Here is a 19,056-nt window from a genome sequence, read left to right on the forward strand (position 1 = left end):
CTCTGTCGGGCTTTTTCTATAAAGCGGAGCCGCAACACCAACATTCCATAAAAGTGCCTTCTTTGCAATCAGGGAATTAAATGCTGACCATGTAGGGCAACTCTTGCTTGTCTTGTTCCCTGATCTAGTGTATTTGTACTCCTGTTCTGTTAATGCTTGGACAAATGCCACCACTTGCATGTCTTTCCTTTGACTTAGCTATATAAACCAAATTTAACCGGTTTATGACCCCTTAAGGTGGTACTACACCCCTGGCCAATTTTGTGCCTATTTTTGCATTTTTCTCAAAAAATATAGCGCATTGGTGACAAGTAAGATATGTATATTATAGGGGCACGGACTACAACAACTGCACTGAAAATTTTATTTCCCCACAGACAACAGTTGTGGAGTTACAGTCAAAAGTGAGGGAAAACCAATATTTGATCAATAAATCAATAACTATTTGTCTCAAGTCACTGAAATTCCAGTGTAGTAACTGGATTCCTTATAATATATATAACTTTTGTTACCAGTGTTTTATTAGTTTTTGAGAAAAATGCAAAAATAGTCACAAATTTATCAAGGGGTGTAGTACCACCTTAAACACATCGAATTGGCCCTTAAACCCCTTAAGGGGAAGCTGCACTGAAAAAAGTGATTTTCTAAAGTATTTGACCTGTGCACTTGTAAATTGGTGGGAATGTGTGTGCTGATCAAACTTAGCGATTCCAGCCAAAAAAATGATCGGCGTTATAACGGTTGCCATGGTAACGGCGGCCATGTTGGATTTTCACATGATGTCGTTGCGCGTCATTTTTCTCAGTCGTTCTTTGGTATTTTTTTCTGAAATTTGTTTTATTTGACAAATTTAGGTCTAATTAAAAAATGTATAGAGGGAATTTTCAAAAAAAGGTTGTACGGTTACGCTACGGTGCATCAAAATTGGTAAATTTGCGCATTTTGGCGGAAAATTTACAAAAACGGTCGTTTCCATGGTTACCAGATGTTTTTCAAAATTTCCTTCTACAAATATTTAGATACAGGTATGTCCAACATATTTGCCAAAAATAAGCTCAAACAGATACACCATTACCAAGAAAAGTGACGCGCAAGGTAAAAAATGACGCCAAACAACATCTGGCAGAAAATGGCATTTTAAGTCTAGAAACACTTAATATGTTAATTAGGCAGCAATTATGCATATCAAATGTTATAAAATCATGTTTCTGACAACAATAACATTTATACTAATTATTAGCACTCTTTATAGACAATAAACATATATATTGCATTATTCAGAAATTAATTTTTAGCTGGAAATTCCTTAAATATCGCCCCTTGAAAACAATACAATACATAAGAAATACATTACGTGTATTAGTATAGGACAGAATTCAATTCGCGACTTTTTTTCGTTACGTTGTTACCTTTGATTACTTGCAACTTCTGAACCAAATGTCCGATTTGAATGAAATAAAAAAGCAAATAAAGGCCCAAATTCTATAGATTTTTAATTTAGAAAAAACATAAAAAGACTAAAATACCCCTATTTCACAACAATCCTGGTGCAGCTTCCCCTTAAAATGGTTGACAAACATTCACATTAGGTATTCCTAGTGTAAAATATAATTTATAAGACTGAATTTGGCCAAAACAAAGTTCACTACAACATGATATCGGCATTTTCTTAAATAGATTCCTTGAAAAATGCATCATTTTATAAAGCGCCCTCATCAGTTGAAAAAAGAAAGTGAGATTTTCAAACCAAGTTGGAAGTTATTCCTTATGATGTTATTGAACACATGAAAGTTAAAAATCAAACTTGGCACAACTTCTGAAGTAATGCTAGTTTGGTGACATGTGCCTCCTGACTAAAATATGAATATGGAAAATAATTCAACACATTTATACATTGCTATTGATTGAGGATGATGTGTAGAATAGACAAAATATATTTGTCAATTATTGAGGAAAACAGATAAACCAACAATAACAACGACACGTATATCTTATTTGAAATTAATGAAAGGAGAAAGGACGAAAATGAAAATAAATGCTGGAAAGTTATTGGATCTGAAAACAAAATCATATAAATGCATAATTATATGCATGTGTGGTTATAGCATTTTGAAGAGCATCCAGTGTTTATAGAAACGTGCGAGAAAAATCTTTCGTATTTTCAATTATCATGTGTTATGAAATAAACAACAATGTTTATAACAGTACTCCAGTCTCCGGAGGACAGAACAACCAGCTTCCAATGTTGAGCTATTTTTGTATCCACAGTGAGTGGGAACTGTTAAATGTTTTATTGAAAAAGATTGATAATAGAGATAAGTTGATATATGCATTTCATGTTCTTTGTCGTAGCTTACTCCTTGGCGTATAGCATAATAATTCACTGAATCATTTTTGCACGCTCACTTGCATTATTTTTTATACGAAATATTCTGTTTAAACACGTTTTTTAAAACAATAAACGGACTTTACCGACGACAAAATGTAACTTTTCATGTTCTCAAGAATTCGTACAAAGTATAGGAAATCATTATGATTTTAAGGATTCTATAGCTTTTCATATTGACGGTGCATTATTGCATTATAATATGTTTGATATGATTATATGATACATCCGAAACTAGGTGTATTGCGTATGACATTTATGAAATAAATATGAAATTTTGACTGACTGCTAGTATTTGGCAGCGTTTTCAATAAGAGATGATACCCTAGATTCATAATGATAAACTGTGCTCTCGTTCTACATCTCACGATCAAAAGACCAGAGAATTCAGAGAAACATCGTGGAATCTCGTGCAATATAGGACTTGTCATCATGCATCAAGAACATGGAGTTATGTAGAGGTTACAACAAGTCATTTTTTTCGTCGCAGCATAGAGAACCTTTCCATCATCAGCAAACATATTATTTATGAGATATGCTAATATAAGGTGGCATCATTATTAATTAATAAACACACATAATTTCACATAAGTCATTGTGAATTTGTTTTGATATGAACTAGTTTTTACAATTTTTCATACAAATTGTTGTTTAAAAACTAATGTCGTGTCATAATTCATATACCACATATCAGTATCATAATCCTATCATATTAAATCATATCATATCATATCATATCATTTCATATCATATCATATCATATCATAGCATATCATATCATATCATATTCATCATGATCATATGTCATTTCATATCATATCATAGCATATCATATCATATCATATCATATCATATCATAGCATAGCATATCATATCATATCATATCATATCATAGCATAGCATATCATATCATATCATTTCATATCATATCATATCATATCATATCATATCATTTCATATCATATCATATCATATCATAGCATATCATATCATATCATTTCATATCATATCATAGCATATCATATCATATCATATCATATCATATCATAGCATAGCATATCATATCATATCATATCATAGCATAGCATAGCATATCATATCATATCATTTCATATCATATCATATCATATCATATCATATCATATCATTTCATATCATATCATATCATATCATATCATATCATTTCATATCATAGCATATCATACCGGTATATCATTTCATATCATATCATATCATATCATTTCATATCATAGCATATCATACCGGTATATCATTTCATATCATATCATATCATATCATATCATATCATATCATATCACACCATATCATATCATATCATATCATATCATTTCATATCATATCATATCATATCATGTCATATCATATCATGTCATATCATATCATATCATATCATATCATATCATATCATATCATATCATATCATTTCATATCATAGCATATCATTTCATATCATATCATATCATATCACACATATCATATCATATCATATCATATCATATCATATCATGTCATATCATGTCATATCATATCATATCATATCATATCATATCATATCATATCATATCATATCATATCATATCATTTCATATGTCATCATGATCATATGCCATTATCATAATATATCATACCGGTAGCGGTCGACTTTGTGATGAGAAAGGAATGGTAAGCTAAGCAAGAATCCAAGATATCTCAGCTTATTATTTTATAAACATTGTAATTTCAAAGTAAAAATGGTCCTGTTCGTTTCACCTAACTATTAATTCCAATTTCCACAACGTGGTGTAAGATTATAATATTGTACTTGCACGTTTGTTTATGTTACAAGCATTATTCCATTGTATTTTCTTTGTCAACTGTTTCTTTACGGTGTAAAACTACCTGCATGTGCAAAACGTGGTGACATTTATTTTGAACAGAGTGGTTATAAACGGTCATTCACAGTAGTAAACACTTACGCATTCGAGGGTGTGGAGGAGGGTGAACAAGTGTCACGGAGGGTAGGGTGGTAAGGGGTAGGGGGAATTTTAATGGCCAGTTCATTTGGGGGTATATATGGCAAGGTTCTTGACGGAAGGCATGTGTCATGCCCCTCCTGTTTTGCCACTATGATAATTAACAGTAGAAGTGCCTTACTGCATCCTCGCTAGGTAATCATGGTAATAAGGATAATAGCTTAAACGTAGTATACTAAACTTATCATAAGGCCATTTTACCTTATACTTATAGAACATTTGTTTGTTTTTTAGAAGATTTATAACAATATCAAATGGGAATATAGAAATGTTTTTTGTTGATAATTGAATCTTGTGATTGTATCAGCATTTGACGTATATCCATTGGAGGACATAAAAACACAAACATATCTTTTGTCGATTTGTTCAATTCTGTTTGGAGTATGCTTTTCATGATGGTTTAAACTTAAGTATGTTAAGCTTTTCCACTTCATTTAACAAAAACTTTAAATTTATAATGTTTTCCCTTTCAGCTTTGTAGTAAACTCGCGTCCTTTAAATATTGACATTGACTTTAATAAACGTTTACACTTCATTTAATGCCAATCTGAACTGCAATGAAATTAAATAGGTACATTTTACAAGTTTTTCTAAAACTATGATAACTCGATAGTCTATACATGATATACCGACGTTGTATAAACAAATCGAATTTATAGGTATACCGGTACGTTCTCGTTCTTGAGAGAAGTTACAAGTAGCTATAATAAACTATTCTCATGTAATTGTTTCTTGTTGTCTTTGTATAAAGGGTGTTTTAAAACACCACCACATTACTGGTAAAGTGGACGACTAATAGTTTACAATAGTTTGAATTTAGATTTGTGACCATAATTTTGTAAAGACATAAACCGACAATCAAGTCTGTGCATAATACTCTTAGAAAAAAGTGCAACTTAGAACCTTTTTGTCCCGTGAGGAGCACCTTCGGGAAAAAAGGGTTATCCAATGGTTCTTTACATGTTCAAGAACCAAATAACGTTTCATATAGAAACAATAGGGGTTCTAAAGACCCGTTTGGAGAACATGGATATTTGAACAACCTTTAAAGGTAGGCCTACCCCCGGAGAACCCTTGTGATAGCATTTTGTCTATGAGTGTATCAAGAAGTACAATGTCGTTGTTTCTATAAAGGAAACAAGAAAATAAAACTTAAAGGTATCAGTACCAATCATGCTGGAACAATGCGGTATTATTGTTTTCGGGATAAATTACAAAATTATTGTTTATATAATGTTAACAATGTATTATTTTACTTTTTAGGACAAATAATATTTTTATCGGTTTCAGTCAGTCAACAATGTAGAGGTGTTGAACTATAATGTTCGTGGCAGTTTTTTCTTGTATAGGGCGATCTGCCCTGAGGTTAAGAAAAGGTAATCAGTGAAATGGCAGCGATAACGAGCTTATTATGGCCATTTGGCTACGTACAATTGTTTCGTTTTAACAATTGAAACGAAATTGGGTTCGTGCAAACAATAGGTGTTGCAAATTATCCTGCTTGATTAAAATCTTCAAATAAAGGCAATTTTGAGAGCTTTAAAACTTAACAGATCTTTGTCAAACAACGCTGTAATTTGCTTAAACTTAAGGGTCATTTAACGTTCACAATATGCTGTTTTCAACCCCTCGACTTGGCACTTGCGACTTTAACATTTAATGCAATCACTTTGATTCAGATTAGCACATCGACTACTGCGTGCACACTAAACAAAGATAACTCTTAAGTAGTGAAATCGTTTTCTATAAGCCAAATTTGGATATTAACCAACAAATCGTTGATGTTTTTGAAAATAAGATCATGAGACGAGTATCGCCTTGCAGCTTATGCCTGCGAGTGTGATACAGTATCTATACACTTCATTTTTCAATTATCAGTGCTCCCTATACACGTGTGAGCCCTGAAGCTGCATTGCCTTGTAACTGGCTCTTCGATCCGGCTCATAGAAAACCAATTCACCCGAGATGGCCGGCTATGACTGCAGTCGCTCGATGCCTTGGTTTACCATGTTTTTTCCTTCTTATAACACTTTTTTTTCATCATACCACGTATCAGACGGGAGTTGTTTAACCACTAGTGTTTGTATGTATACATAGCATTCGATCGCCAAAGGAAACTGTGCTAAACCTGACCCCATGAATAGTAGCGACCCACATTGTATGAACGACGAAAAACCCAACAACAAAAAATGTCGTTGAGAAAATTCATCAATATTATGATATCATCGTTTCGAGTGAGTCACGAATGTGAGAAAGAAAAACGCCATGTTTTAAGAACAAGAATAACAAAACGTGATAGATTGAAAATCTTTATCCTATAGAAAGGAATAAAACCACCTGTAAAATGAAGTAAGACGAAAATTATTATCATAACATAATTATAATCGTATTTTTTTATTCCATGCTTTTCGACAAATGTGTTTGATACAATATACAAGGATTTTGCATGTAGTGGAATTTTAGTGTTCTGTTTACCAGATTTATAAAGATATACATTTTGAATGTTTTATTCAGTGCAACTGAAATTATCTTTTTAATTAATGTCGTAATTTTCATAGTGACATGATTTGCATGACAAATGAAAGATTTAAGAAGGTGGTGTTACATGTCGGTGGGTTTATAAATAAAAAAAACACAAAAACATAATCATCAAGACTAAGGCCGTATAAAATTAATGTTTTGGTTCTCGTCCAGAGGATTTTCATGAATTGATGAGGGAGGGAGGTGTTTTTTGTTTTGTTTTTTTCAATGTAAAATTAGCATTGTAAGTAGTTTTCGGTCTTCTCCAACAGTGCTGGAGGAAACGATGAGGCCCTTTTTTTTTTCCAAATGTGAGATTCTGAGGATAAACCCCTAGAGTACCACAAAAGACTTGGAAGTGATGCTTGTTCTCTAATAAACTTATTTATATGTATGAAGATTTCATAAATCATTCCAAAGTCTAAAAAATTGAAAAATCTAAAAAATTTAAAAATCTGACAAATCCCAGAAATTGAGGAGGGAGGGACGAGAACCAAAATATTAATTTTACACGGCCTAACGTATTTCATTGTTGCACATTCCCCATAATCAGTTTGAAGGTTTTTGGTGTTCTTTACGTGCCTTTAGTGTAATACTTTCCTTCAGTTTTAACAGGTCTCTTGTTGGCACAGTATATTGACGATACGCCATTTTACTTAGTAAATGCATGCAACGCAGTGCAGAATCATTCCAAATCGTCTTAAATAGTCAGCACACATTGATAATATAAATTGAGATGTTTCCAGCACCAAAATCTATACATATTAGAAAAAAACTGATTTTATTTTAGTGCTTGGTTAAGTCACACTTTTACCCGTGAAAGAATGTGTTGGTAAATGATGCGAATGAAGTCCCATTTGTCCGCCTAATGTTGGCATCACATTGTTTGGTTCAGGCAAACGTGGCCTGCATTGTTGTTGCGAGCGAATGGCAAATCTGTTTACATGTACAGGTATAGGCACAACAAGCTTGGAATTCGCAGGGTTGCTACCAGTTCTTCCACCAGTTATTCCAGCTTTCAATCGCTTCCATTTCGCTCTGCGATTTTGGAACCATATTTTCACTTGTACTTCGCTGAGTTGAAGAACGCGAGCGATTTGAGATCGTTCGCTTAGCGTCAGGTACTTTTTGCTGTGGAATTCTTTTTCCAATTCAAGCAGTTGTTCACTGGTGAACGCTGTACGGCGTCGCCGTGATTTGCCGCCTCCGTTTCCCTTACCGCCGTCCGAGGAATCGTCTAACATGTCATCGTCAACGCTAAGAGAAGTGTCTTTTTGAATATCGTTAGAATCCAATTTATCTTCGGAATCTGGAGATAAAAATAAAAAATAATAAAATGCTATATGAATACATTATAAGAAATCATTGACTTATTTCTATTGTTCATTTTATTACCTGAATCTGCTTTTGCTTTTTTCATAGTTTTATAGGCCAGAGGATCAATGTTTATGCACATATAATCCACCCGACATCCTAAATTCAATAACAATAGCATTTAAAAGAATTAAGAGCTTCTTGGTGCTACATTTTATGATCAACATCGATTGTTGCCGCGGATCTTAATGTAAAGTCAATTGAATATGCAATGTCGTCTTGCCGTTTCCCGGCACCACCTTCAAGACAGCAGGCAATATAATTAATGCTCTTCTCTCTGATCTTGTTAGCATATGAAATAGCTATGCATCAAATATTTCTTTTTTATTGAATTTTTGTTTGAAAATGGCTCACTTGAAGCTAATTGAATTAGGCTAATGCTGTAAAAGACATGAATATGCAAATTAATGTTAATTTTGGTGTTCAATGTTATTGTATCCTTTTGAAAACATACATTATATTTTTCTGGCAACTATTAAATAGATAATTCACAATTTTCCTTAAAGTTTCAATTGTAACAATCTTCTACTTAAGAAAACACAGCTGTATTTATAAATATATATTACAAGAATATTTTATACGGTAAAACATAGTACAGAAATTACACAATAACAAAAACATTTGTATTTGCTTACCTGGTGAAGAAGCTACTTCTGTAGTTAACTCGTTGTCATTCAGTGTCGGTGCGTTATCGGTAGTTGGGCTGATACTTGTATCTGATGTTTCCAATAAGTCTTTATGATGTTGAGATGCTATCGAAGATAACGGAGGAGGAGGACTATATTGGTGTGTCCTTAAACCTGGATGAGAATGAGGATGAAACCCTGATACAGACAACGAAGACGGTAAACTGGCCGATGAAAACACCGCGGCACAACCCGCAGAATCAGCAGACATTAGCGCCGTAGCAGACGACACTAGCGGGATAGAGTTTCGTATGTTCATTGAAAAAGGTACGGTAGATTGGTGATGATGGTGATGAAAAAGTCCATTTTGCAAGACTGAAGCTGCATGGTGAGATGGCGGTGGTGGTAAGAAGCTTCCGAAACCTGGAAATGTTAGAGGTGGTCTTGATATTGGAGACGATGAAGCTATCAGAGAATCTACGGTAAACGCCATAGTAGTTTTCTGTTGCGTGGTTGACGGCAATTGCTGCATATCAGCCGTGCCGCTCCACGGTGCCGGATCAGGAAAGTATGCACTGCTATTTGTTGCTGCGTAAAATATCCAGGGAAGGCGCGTCGATAGGACTGCCGCTAAAATAACAAGGGTGCACTTGTAGAGTAGTTGTACCTCCTTTAAAAAACACAAGTCCACTCTCTGATAAGCCCACTTAAACTGATTTGTTACAGTGTATGAAAAAATGACACCAGCAAGTAAACCGCACAAGTTGTGTTCTCTCTTACAGCTCACTGATTGTTTCTAGTATTGCTGCAGGCTGTTGCACGCTGCCAACAATGCCATACCAGTGACGAAACCTTCCATTCATATCTATGCACAAAATATTATACATAAAAAATCTCCACTGCTATTTGAGCGTTGCCAATTTAACAGGTAGCAGGTCTGTTTGCGCATAAAAAAATACCGTGTCAATTATAAAACAGAGCTGAGTATTCTGAATTCAGATGGTGAAATCACCCAATAGGTGTAATTGGGTGCACAGTGAAATGGTCAGGCAAAGAATGGACTATATCCTAATAAGCTAACATAAATCAAAGAATACGTTATTTCACTAATCGTAACTACTGATGATTGGAAAGGCGGGACTCATGGCACGACATACACGTTGTCAAATAGATCAACTCTCCCGATTGGTTGCTTTACAATTTACAACAAAATAATATGATTTGTTTGACCAATGAGATGTCAGTTTGTAAACAAGCCCTTCAATCAGAAGTAAAACGGGCACGCGTCGAAGTTAGTTTGGTGATGGACACAAAAAGCCAAGTGACATAAAATTGATCTTGGTGAATTCGACTAGACATTAAGATGAACATATTGACGGGTGACAAAATAAGTTGTTTGCTATATGAAGACTTACGACTTGTCCAATTTTCAGAATGAAGTTCGGGTCGATTGTTACGATCGTGACATGTAGCTGGTGGAGATCTGACTAAAGGAAACTTTATTTTCGGCATGATTAATTACCAGTGCTAAATTGACGTATAGATTATCATACCTGACTTACGTTTCCATCATATGGAGCGTTATAGTACCTTTAAAGTCAAAGCGGTCACGGACTACTAAAAGCCATGAACAAATTCATTGTGTCTTAATAGCCCATGAAGATCAATTTTGTGCAGCTGTTTCAAGACAAGTCGTAATCAAAAGTGATATATAAATTAGTGTTTCGCTTTGAAATATGTTCACTGCCATGCAGAACTTCTAAAGTATACAATGAGATCTGTGTATTAAAATTACGATAAACAAATTGCAAGTAGAGAAATCATAATGTCTTTTCACACTTCAATGTACCCCTCACCTGCGTGTATTTAAAGGTCTATCACAATAGAGTTGAAATAATTGACCGTATTTCACGTACATATATAGGTTTACATAGGGTCAGTATGTTTACTGGTGAGAAGAGTGTGTATGGAGGTAAAGTGAAGGTCCGTGAGCGTGAAATGAGGGTATGTGTAAAGGGTATGTGTTTGTTATAGGGTTGCTATAGCATTTGCATAGTGAAACGGGCTGTGATTTTTAAAAAGAAAACAATCAATTACAATAAACATATACAAACAATATTGTTTATTAAGGTTGGTAAAACTGATTGGAATTTCAAATAAATAAATATACAAACTAAAATGTAAAACAAATAAAAATATGGTGAGAGCAGAAAGTGAAATCCACAACTTACCTGGTGCATTTTTTACACTTTGAAGCGATTTCATCTGTTTCCTTGCTTAAAAAAGTTACGATATTTTTAAATTGGATATTTACCTCAGTTTGGTGATGAATTATGGATGAACAGATCTCATACACAATTTTATGTGAACATCTTCCAATTTAATGCAAGTGATTTATGTGACATTATCTATAATTACAAGAATATTAAAGTAATCATTATACATTAAACATATAATTACCATCATATCAGACAGATAGGGGCCTAGTTTATACAGAATGTATAGCATTCTCATTCATTTCCATATGTATAACGTTAGCACATGCAGAAATCACGATATTCTGATTATAACATAATTATGATAATACCGCAAATGTCCCAGGGTTTCTTCTTAATCTGTTGATTTTACATGACATACAGTTGGTCGTCTTATGAATAAGTACCAATGGTTATTATAAATGCTTTCTAAATTCCTGATCATGAATTGGCCATCATTCTGGATTCAGCATTTTTGTTCCAATTGGTTAACAAAATGTCATTGTTTGTACGGACATGAACATTGTCTCATTTCATAAATACACCAGATGTGTCTCTCAAATATAATAGCGTTTGTAAACAATATTATGAAGTTATTATTCTCATTATATATGAGAAGTGCGTTGCCTTTAATTATGTTAATTAATTTGTTTTGTCTTTAGAAAACGGATATGAGGGGATGAAGAAAACAGCTAGTTGACAAAGAGTGAGGGAATGGACAGAAACATGGCTTATATTTTACCTTAAAATCAAATAACATTAATCATGTTTGTATAATCAAGAATCAAAAGCATCTGCGACTAATTTAGCAAACGGTATAATAGTTCCTCATCTAAATATCTACAATGCTCGCTTCTAACCTCATGTAACCTTTCACAGATCACTGTCCCTATCCTTGAAAACAAAATCGATGACACATAATAAATAACCATAATGAAAAATAACAGATAAATGTCTAATTCTATTCATTCTTTTCGCTCCGTCATTTTCCGTCTGAGCTAGCTCACAAAAAAGAAATCGAATTTTCATTAACTTGCCCTGTTAACACTTTTCTGTATTCGTCACATACGGTGACACGATTTCTGTGGGGTATAGTTTACAACTGCTGTAATTATACCAAGCAATCATAATCGACAAAATTACCTCATTAAAGTGATACCCTATTCATGTTCTTATAAAGTTGAAGATAAGAGCTTTTAGGGCAATAATTGGGTATCTTCTTTTTTTCCTTTTGTCAGCACCAATTATCGAATTTATCGGCTGACGAGCGAATAGGGGAATCGAGTCATTGTATGTGGTATAATTGACTTCTTTTTAATCATGTTCGTCTTTAATGTTTCGTCTTCTGGCATAAAAGCACTATGATCCAGAATGATCGAATCTCTAATGGCACAGTTCAATAAACCTTTATAGCTCAACAGTTGACCTCAAGTTGTGGAGATGAGTTTCTGTACCCGATATATTCAAAGGTCAATCTACGAGTTTACAAACATGTGGGGTCAACGAATTGTGGCCTTGTTTTAGATGGCATATTTTAGATCAAAGTGGTAATTGGTCTCTTCTGCTCCCAAACCATTATTAACATGATTAATGTTTTACATGCAGTTACATTTAATTCATAGATGTCTAGCCTCGATTTAACAAATTTATTACAGCCAGCAAAATGCTATCATCTTCGGTGGGAAGTAAAACATGCACACAAAATACTAACTTCTTTCAGATACTTTCATGGCCCTGTCGTTGCTGTTTGAACTCCGACTTATTACAATTCTTGCTTTTTATGTCGTTTGCTGTCATTTTTCGTAAAAAGCCCTCTTACCTATCCGTTCTATATCCATGGCTATGTATTAGATAAAGGGTGAGAAACAGACCATTTATACCATGATTACCAGAAATAATGGACGTGTCGTTCTGGTGAGATGTTAGTTGGTTTGAGGTTGAGACAAAAGAACAGGGCTAGACGTAGTGAATATAATCAGCCACCAAATGGTATCTTCAGTAGAAAGCAAAACCTGAACACAAAATACTAACTTTTTCTTAAGCTCATGGACCGGCCGGCCGTTGCTGTTTGAACTATGACTTGTTGCACTGCTAATATGATTTAGTGTGTCATTTTTTGTAAAAATCGCTTTACGAATCGTGACATGGCTTAATAGTTCAAGCTTAAATAATGATACTTATAAAATAGGATAACAATATTTATTTATTTATTAAATAAAACATACACATTTCATAATAGATTTCCATCCAAAATGTTTGCCTATAAGATTTCCAACATTGTGGTCAATTTATAATCAAACATTGTATCGTTATCACATGGGCATTTTTTCTATAGGTTAATTCAAAAAGTATTATAACAAAAAGGCGAAATTTAAGGCATGCCTAAAAACAACCACTGAAAAGCCCGACACGTGGTCTTATTTGCGCTTGTGTGTAAAGGCATTGATATACTTGTTACGGAACACAAAGCAACGCCAAATTAAAACGCGCTCAGGTTTAAGATTGCGATTTTGTAATATAATAGCTGAAGGGTTGTCTTAGGGGTGGGTTTAGTCGTAACTGAACCTCTAAAGACCACTTCAGGGGGAGTGTCTCAATTCTATCATGGAAGAAAGCTTTCATGATTCTATAAAACGATTGAATATTAACCTTCAACATGCGAATATCGGGTGTAGTATCCCCGGTGGTAAAAATTCTATAAAAATAATTACCAAAAATTTCGGATTATACTTTTTTGTAACCACATTTAAAATGTACACGAAAAATGCATTAAAATGAGTGCAAACATGCCTAGTATTGGTTCAATGGTTATTGAGGTATGCCTGCAGAAATTGAGCAGAAACTGTTTTAGGTACACTTGCAATAATCAAGTCTAAGCCTGCATGTAAAGTCGGTGGATGAAATCACCTGCAAACTGGCGACTTAAACGACAAGACCTTACGGGATCGTGAGATGAAAAAGACGCATTTTCACTTGCTTTATTACAATTGAATTTCGTTCCCATAGGGTAAACAGATAAAGAAATTGTATATTTGTGAGCAATCACTGTAATTTCATTTTTTTTTTCAACTATAGTAAATGTTATATTATCAAACAATGTGTTATGGTGTAAAGACGATCAGGTGGTGCATGTAGCTGTATAGTAAGAATGAGTTATTCTACTTGAAATTCACACTCCCTCTGTGGAAGATTTTAGCTAAAGTGTTCCACGGAGGGAGTATGGGTTTGAAATAGAATACACAATTGGGTTAACTTCAATTTGAAATACTTCAGTTGTGGAAGAGATGTAAAATCATTATACAGGTGGAGTATGCACTTCTTGTGGAACGTTTTTCTTAAATCTTCCACAAGGTATACAGATATCAAACGGAACAGCCTAGTTAGATTTATAATGTATGTGATTATTTTCTGAAAGCGTGTATGGTATAAAGAGCAATACATGAATTACAAAAAAGCAACGCAACATGACCTGAGCACATAATTGAATCGGTTTGACTTCCAAATGCAGCAGGGATCAACTAGCAACAATGTAAGGAATTACGCGGCGGTCTATTTCAGTTCTCCCATTTTGAACTAAAGTATTTTGTGGAACAGAAACCACCATTGTAAAGTAATAATGAATAGGGAGTGGCTATGGAAAAATAACGTAAAGAAAATAATGAACCCAAATGGAATATTGGAAGGCATGTTATATAGTATATCACAGACCGCAAGTTTTTGAACAATTTTTCTTCCCGAACTCAAACACACATAAGCCTTAAAGGCATTAAGTTATATTGTAAAAATGTACCGAATTGTGATCCTGTACTTTATTATTATATCGCATAACCCTGTCGACCCGTTAGACATGTATCAATTGATCAGAAAATGGCCCTGTCAGGTATAACGTTAGCAAGAGATTACGAATGAAAATTGGAACGTCTCGGCCACAACAAAGTACTATAATGACACCATGACATTTTGATGAATTAGGTCTCAAAATGAACGCACAGAGTAACTAAACTGAACTAGAAGGCTATATATTTGTACACAAATACGGCTATACCCGCATGTTATCGCTGTACCCAAACTTACAGTCCTTATTTGCTGAGGACTTAAAATAAAGAAATTGTAAAAAGTCACCCAATTGGGCAGAAAATGTGTAAAAAGTGAAAGTCCAAGTCACAAGCTTTAATTGAATGTAGGTTGCACTGTAGTAGCACTAAAAATAAAGAAATTGTAAAAAGCCCCCTCCCAGGGGAGTCGTCTCTCTTACTCTACATATGTTGCTGTTGTCAGTATCTCTTACTCACAGTGAGGCTATGCAATATGATTAGGGGAAACTATTCCAGAGGGAGTATGTAAATTAAATGGAACAGCCATTTCAGAGGGAGTATGTAAATTATACGGAACAGCCTTTTGGGGGCCATTTCAGAGGGAGTATGTAAATTAAATGGAACAGCCAATGGGTATGTAATTTTACTGGAACAGCCTTAACGCTTCACGCTGGTATTATGATATAATACGATCTGTCTGTTTAGTCCTACGTGTGTGGGGTGGATGGGTGTGTGGGTGTTAGTAACAATATAATTCTCAGGTGCTATCTGTGTACATATTCTGAGCCCGGAAGCTGCTTTCTTTGATGAGAAACGGCTCGCCCTTTGTTTTATACATTTGGGGCCCTGGGGCCCATAATATTTGACTTGAGGCCCATGTACATAATTATGTTGAAATATAATTCTCTAGTGCTATCAGTAGACTCAAGCTGGCCACTGTAGCAACTTTATTTACTGAGTAACGGCCGGCCCTATGTTTTAGCCTTTGGGGCCTTGGGGCCAATATTATGTGATATATGGGGCTCATATGTACATATAACAATGTAATTCTCAGGTGCAATCTGTGTACAAACTCTGAGCCATAAAGCTGCTTTATATGATGAGAAACGGCCGGCCCTTTGTTTTAACATTTGGGGCCCTGGGGCCTAATATATATAACTTATGGGGCTCATGTACATATGTTTAAGTATGATTCTCAAGTGCTATCAGCAGACTCAAGCTGGGCATTGTAGCTGCTTTATTTACTGGGTAACGGCCGGCCCTATGTTTTAGCGTTTGGGGCCCTGGGGCCCATATTATGTGACATATGGGGGTTATATATACACATGACAATATAATACTAAAAGACCTATCTGTGTACCAAATCTGAACCCTGTAGCTACTTTATTTGCTGAGAAACGGCCGGCCCTTTGTTTTGACATTAGGGCCCCTGGGGCCCCAGCCTTGTACATCTGGGGCCAAAATGGGCAAAAGGCACATCTACAACTTAGGGCCCATACATATGCCACATATGAGCCCTAGTGATCTTGTACTTTTAGAGCTAGCCTTGTCAATCTGTTGCCCCTTATTTTTAACATTTGGGGCCCTGGGGCCCATAATATATAACATATGGGGCTCTTGTATAGTTGTAAATATAGAGTACCCCTGGGGCTATCAGTGTACCAACACACGGCCCTGAGGCTGCTTCATTTGATGAGAAACGGCATGGTTTGTGTTTTTACATTTGGGCCCCTGGGGCCCGTGACCTTTGACCTCTGGGGCCAAGATGGGCAAAAGGCACTTCTACAGGGTAGGGCCCATAAGTGTACCACATATGGGCCCTGGGGCCCGTGTAGTTTTAGCGCTAGCCTTGACAGAATGATGTGTTTGATAGGAGAAGAAGGAGGAGGAGGAGGAGGAGGAGAAGAAACCACAGGATGGCAATATACCCGTCCATGCTTCGCATGCGGGTATAAAAAAGGAAAAGTTAAGGGAGTTCACGGGCTAAGGCGCACAATGAAAGAGAAATGGAGAGGAGAAATAGAAAACGTATAAGGTCGTTTTACGGATTTGAATAGAAGTACACAATTAATGGTAGTTTGAATGGAAATCATATTGGAACTATATCAAGCGTTAAATGAGAAAAAAGACGCTGTATTGACGAACTGATTAAGGTGATCAAATTTTAAATATATGTTTCATTTGATGCGTAATTGTTTAATTTATCAAACAATTCAGGAACAGAAGGAGAGGGGGAGAGACACCGAGATTGAGCTGCGAAGCAAAATATATCGCGAACAAGTGAAAGGAAAGAGTGAAAGAGCGAGAGCAAGAGAGAGAGAGAGTAAATTAAACCCTAGATTGTCTACATTATATGCACAATACAACTTCAGTAAATAAATAAAATAAAAATCTGAATGATGGTTATTGCTGAAACGGGTAAAACGACATTTGAATACTTTATATTGCTTATTATATGCAGGAGGTAAAAGTGAGGGGAAAATAAAGAGTATACGAGTGGATATTCATACGTAGCGGTAGATAAAATGAATTAAAGTTTAAACTTCAACACTACACTATTTTTCGCTCACCTGAACGTTTTCACTAGTCCGACTAGCGTCTTCAGCAGAGTGATTGTAGACAAGATATGAGTCACAGCAGCATCTGCTGAAGACGCCAGTCGGACTAGTGAAAACGTTCCAGGTGAGCAAAAAATAGTGTAGTGATGAAGTTAAAACTTTAATTTACGAAAATAAAGAGGTATATAGGTCCTAAATGTCCAGCTGTAACACTTTTTAAACATATACATACTTTTTTTTTTAAAGTAAAAATAAAAATGTTGTAACACCACCGTCCCCGGTTTGGTTTACAAGTTATGACACTTTGAATTTGTATCTAGACGCATCCTAATTACTTATACCCGTTCTTAATGCTCTAAATGAGATATTTACAGTGTAGAATTAATGAAATATTGAAAGAGACAGAATGTTAGAGGCTTGCGAAATGAGAGACAATGTTAGATGATAGGGTGAGTGAGTGAGTAAGTGAGTGAGTGAGTAAGTGAGTTGAGTGAGTAGGTGCGTGAGTGAGTGAGTGAGGGGGGGGGGGGGGGGTGAGGGGGGGGGGGGAGTGAGTGAGTGGGGAGTGAGTGAGTGGGTGGTAGGTGAGTGAGTGAGTGAGTGAGTGAGTGAGTGAGTGAGTGAGTGAGTGAGTGAGTGAGTGGGTGCGTGAGTGAGTGAGTGAATGAATGAGTGAGTGAGTGAGTGAGTGGGTGGGTGAGTGAGTGAGTGGTGAGTGAGTGGTGAGAGTGAGTGAGTGAGTGAGGGGGTGAGTGAGTGGTGAGTGAGTGAGTGAGCGGGGGAGTGAGTGAGTGAGTGGGTGGTAGGTGAGTGAGTGAGTGAGTGAGTGAGTGAGTGAGTGAGTGAGTGAGTGAGTGAGTGAGTGGGAGAGTGAGTGAGTGAGTAAGTGAGTAAGGGAGCGATATCTGAAACTAAACCGAGCCTTGGACCTGCAAGGAAACGTCTCTGCAAACTGTGCAATTTTGTTTATACAAAATTTAAATGTGATTTGTTAAATGGCGTAAAGTCACGATATCCACGATATAGTGAACATTACCATGAAAGCAAATACATATTTATAACAATGATTTGTTTTCACGCCTACCCGCAAAAAATTGCCAAAATGTAATTTTTGCGTGAAAATTAAAATTCGTCTCTACGCAGATGTTGATATTATAATCTTGCTGTACCCGCTTGTTTCACCATGCTCACTGCATGCAATAGATTATCATTGCATTTTGACATATGAATTGAAAGAGATTATCACTTACATGTCTGATTCATACGTCATAAATCAGTCATTCCTCGCCGGCTTCTGAAGTTTAAATTAATCTAAAATCAAACATAATTTGAACAATGAGCGTGATCGCGTGAGCCCCTCTTCCTCCATTTCGAGTTGACAAGGCAGTTTTATTTGAAGAAAAGTATTTCATATTTTACTGGAAATATTTCCAAAATAGGCTATTCTAGTTGAAATCCATACACCCCCTATGAAAGACATGACCTAAAT

The 19,056-nt window shown here is 35.5% G+C and overlaps 1 protein-coding gene across 1 annotated transcript; it reads right to left on the reverse strand.

Moving 5' to 3' along the window:
• Positions 1–6,797: 6,797 nt before the first annotated feature.
• On the reverse strand, positions 6,798–9,989 carry LOC140142835 (uncharacterized). Its single transcript, XM_072164851.1, has 3 exons — positions 8,949–9,989; positions 7,456–8,248; positions 6,798–7,074 (listed from the first exon to the last, which is right to left on the reverse strand). The coding sequence occupies exons 1-2, from the start codon at positions 9,469–9,471 to the stop codon at positions 7,737–7,739; spliced, it is 1,035 nt and encodes a 344-aa protein (XP_072020952.1). The 5' UTR covers positions 9,472–9,989; the 3' UTR covers positions 6,798–7,074; positions 7,456–7,736.
• Between the last annotated feature and the right edge of the window lie 9,067 nt (positions 9,990–19,056).

This window comes from Amphiura filiformis, chromosome 20, assembly GCF_039555335.1.
Source record: "Amphiura filiformis chromosome 20, Afil_fr2py, whole genome shotgun sequence".
NCBI classification, from domain to species: Eukaryota; Metazoa; Echinodermata; class Ophiuroidea; order Amphilepidida; family Amphiuridae; genus Amphiura; species Amphiura filiformis.

Bases quoted from the DNA above. Each gene is read 5' to 3' on its own strand.
- LOC140142835 (XM_072164851.1), bottom strand. From the start codon at position 9,471: ATGCAGCAATTGCCGTCAACCACGCAACAGAAAACTACTATGGCGTTT. The intron at 8,249-8,948 runs GTAAGCAAATAC...TTTTATCTCCAG, and splicing joins AGAAGTAGCTTCTTCACCAG to ATTCCGAAGATAAATTGGAT.